The sequence below is a fragment of the Eufriesea mexicana genome, unplaced genomic scaffold, assembly GCF_001483705.2.
Source record: "Eufriesea mexicana isolate 0111107269 unplaced genomic scaffold, ASM148370v2 scaffold4911, whole genome shotgun sequence".
NCBI classification, from domain to species: Eukaryota; Metazoa; Arthropoda; class Insecta; order Hymenoptera; family Apidae; genus Eufriesea; species Eufriesea mexicana.
This window is the reverse complement of record NW_016912869.1, coordinates 214,568-217,616: the sequence shown is the minus strand read 5'-3', so window position 1 is coordinate 217,616 and position 3,049 is coordinate 214,568. Positions and strand designations below refer to the sequence as shown.

Sequence of the window (3,049 nt, the reverse complement as noted above, 5' to 3'; positions counted from 1 at the left end):
ATATGCTATTATATTATTATTATTAATTATATTATTTATATCATTAATAATATAATACTATAATAATATATATTTTATAGATACATATATGTATAGAATAAGATAGAAAATATTGTTTAAAATTATTAATTGTGCGGATCAACTTTGCGAAACACTTATCAATTGCAATTTGATATATCTTTTACGAATCTCGGGTATAGTAGGATAAACGATAACAAAATACGTAACAGAATCACGTTATTTATCCTCAGTTGCAGAAAGCTCGGTCGCGTTACAAATATTCGAGATACGGTCTGAAAAATATTTTTCACGGTATTCCGTTGATTGAAAGGACCGATATATAAAAATATTGTTTATCATTTTTATTAATCCTTCAACCAGAGACGATTCATCCGGATCGTTGAATTTTTCCATCAAAATTTTCACTTCCTTTACACAACGAGAATGAATTAAATGAAAAAAAAAAAAAAAGATTTAAAAAGGGTCCATCTTCTATCATTACATAGTACTTCTTTTAGGTGCATGATTTATGCCTTTTCAGTTATTTCTCTTTCCTAAAGCAAGGTAAATTGAGAACAATTATATAAAATTTCGATAAATTACCACTAAAAAAGAAAAACATTCATTAGACAATATATTCCTTAATAAAATAACATCTTGACTCAAAATGAGATTTTAGCTAGAGGATAATAAATTATCTAAAATTTCAAAGCCCGAGTTGAAGGATTATTTGATAATATATGTATATAAAAATTCTACCTCCCCTTTATATGTTAAAAAAATATACACAAAAAATTAAGCAGAAAATTCAAATCATAAGAAAACTGGGCAATAAATAATATATTCACATTCGTCATAAAGAAAGTGATTCAAAATCCGACACAAAATCCTCTTCAAATAAACAACAGAAACATATAAAATTAAAAAAAAAAAATTAAAAATCCCCAAGAAATGTAAAAATTAAATTCACCACTGTACTGTAATATCGAAGAATGTCTGTACGAAAAAAAGGGAAAAAAGAAAAATTCATGCAACAACAGTTATAATATTCACACCCCGCAAAGGGAGGCACACGATGTGAATGAAAATTCAGCCAAAAGTGAAAAATCAAAAACCGGCGAAACGCGTGGTGTACCGTGATAGTTGCGTAAAACGTGATCGTTCATCCCCGGGATACCCTTTGTCCCTAAGAGGGCTCGATAACTCGTTTCTGATAGTTGATCCCCGAACGAGGTGGTGCGACTCACTTCCTAAACTTTTTTCGCGCACGGTGGTGCGCCTCGAGGCCTTCGGAGAGGGACTTGAGAGCCTTGACCTCGACCTGGCTCCGACCGCCCCCGCCCCCGTACCAACGGACCCAGACAGTCATGGTGCCCGGTGGGCCCAAAGACTCGACCTTGCCCGGCCAGGCCGGACTTCCTCTTGCGGCGCCCCACACTAGCTCACCCACTTCCAGTTTCCTCTGGCTCTTCTCCTCCGACTTTGCCTCGGCTACTAAGGGTTTTGAAACAAGGCACGGTGTTTTCTTTCGCTTTCTCTACTATCTTTCTCGCTGACACGCATGTCTCCACTCTCGCTCTATCTCACGCTACCTCTCTTAGCCACCAGAGGGTGATGTCGCGGCACGAACGCGGTGAACGTTGCGAGACTTATGTCCGGGAAAGCGCGACGAGCATCGTGGGATCGTGTGTTTTCCTCGAAATTTCGGAAATTCCCTTTCAGAGAACAAAAATGCTCAAAGGCGAAAATTAATTCCTTTGATTTTTTAAATTTCGAAAACTTTCGTTACACGACGATATTTGAGACGTTCAGGGGTCAAAGTTAATTCCACTCCTTTGATTTTTCTTTAATTTTGGACCAAAGGAAGTAGATGGATACTTAATTATGACTATTTAAAATAAATTTCTATTTTAACTTCAATTTTTTTTGAAGAAGTTTTTGGTTAGGTGAAGTTAAACGATTTGACGGATGAACGGCTCATTTAATATAGCGTGATTAATTTCAATTTGATACGGGATTGGTTATGACGTACCGATTTCGTGAATTTTTGAGGTTAGATATGCCATGGAAGCAATGGGCTATCTTCTCGAACAGCAAAAATTCGAATTCGTTTAACGCGACGACACGATCCCGCGAGTACTTCGTCTGGTTAAAACTGTGTGTTAATTTTGATCAATAAGTGCATGACGCATAACAGCGAAATGAGTATGCTCTTGGTGCGTGCCTTACGGATGGGATTATTCTTCAAATCTCCTAACTGATACCACTACGTCTGTATGTGTAGGGCTGTCTTACTGTTTTTCAAGTGTGCTTCTTGCTCGCGCGTGTGCTCGTTAAAAAATGATTAGTAGCTTCATTCAAATGGTGGTAGGCAAGATCAGTGGCAAAATGAGGTATCAGATGGTTCGAGCACATGCAATGACTTCGTCCATCGATCTCTTCTATTCGCGGCTGACGACCAATCGCGCGCTCCCGCCAAACATAACCTATACGTCTGGTGTTTAGGTTACGCGACGTCCAACGCGTACGCGCGTTTATCCTGTGACTCTGAATCGTAAGTGAAATACCGACGTGGACTCGATCGTAAAATGGCGTTGGATCGGTACTTATTCATTTGTTTACGTTTTTATTTATTTATTTATTTATTTTTTTTTACTTTTTCGCCATTTTCACAGGTTTAAACGGTGAATCGTAAATTCCAGACTCTCGTTCGGTACACTGCGAGTTACGTAGGTGATAAAGCCGCGGATTTACGTGACAAATTTTCGCGCACGTTCCAGTGTTCCTGAGTTCGCGCGGCCAGGGCGAAAACAATAATCCCTCCCAGAGATTATGCGCATGCGACACGAGAAACGTGAGGATGATTATGTACAAGAAATGCCGCAATAAATAAAACCGGTGAGCCACACCCACGCCGAAAATGAACTTGTGTATGACTGAAAAAAGCCCCTTGGATCCCTCAATGGTACGTGACAATTGCGTGGACAATGATATTAACAAACCTGACAGCCAATTAGTAGAAAAAATAAAATAAAAAAAAAAAAAAAGG

General features: G+C 38.3%; 1 protein-coding gene across 1 annotated transcript in view; it reads right to left on the bottom strand.

Moving 5' to 3' along the window:
• Positions 1 to 3,049, bottom strand: part of LOC108551688 (mucin-17-like) — a 32,674-nt gene that overhangs the window by 4,039 nt on the left and 25,586 nt on the right. The window contains 1 exon segment of the mRNA XM_017905937.1: positions 1,248 to 1,494. Coding sequence (XP_017761426.1) covers positions 1,248 to 1,494 — 247 coding nt within the window.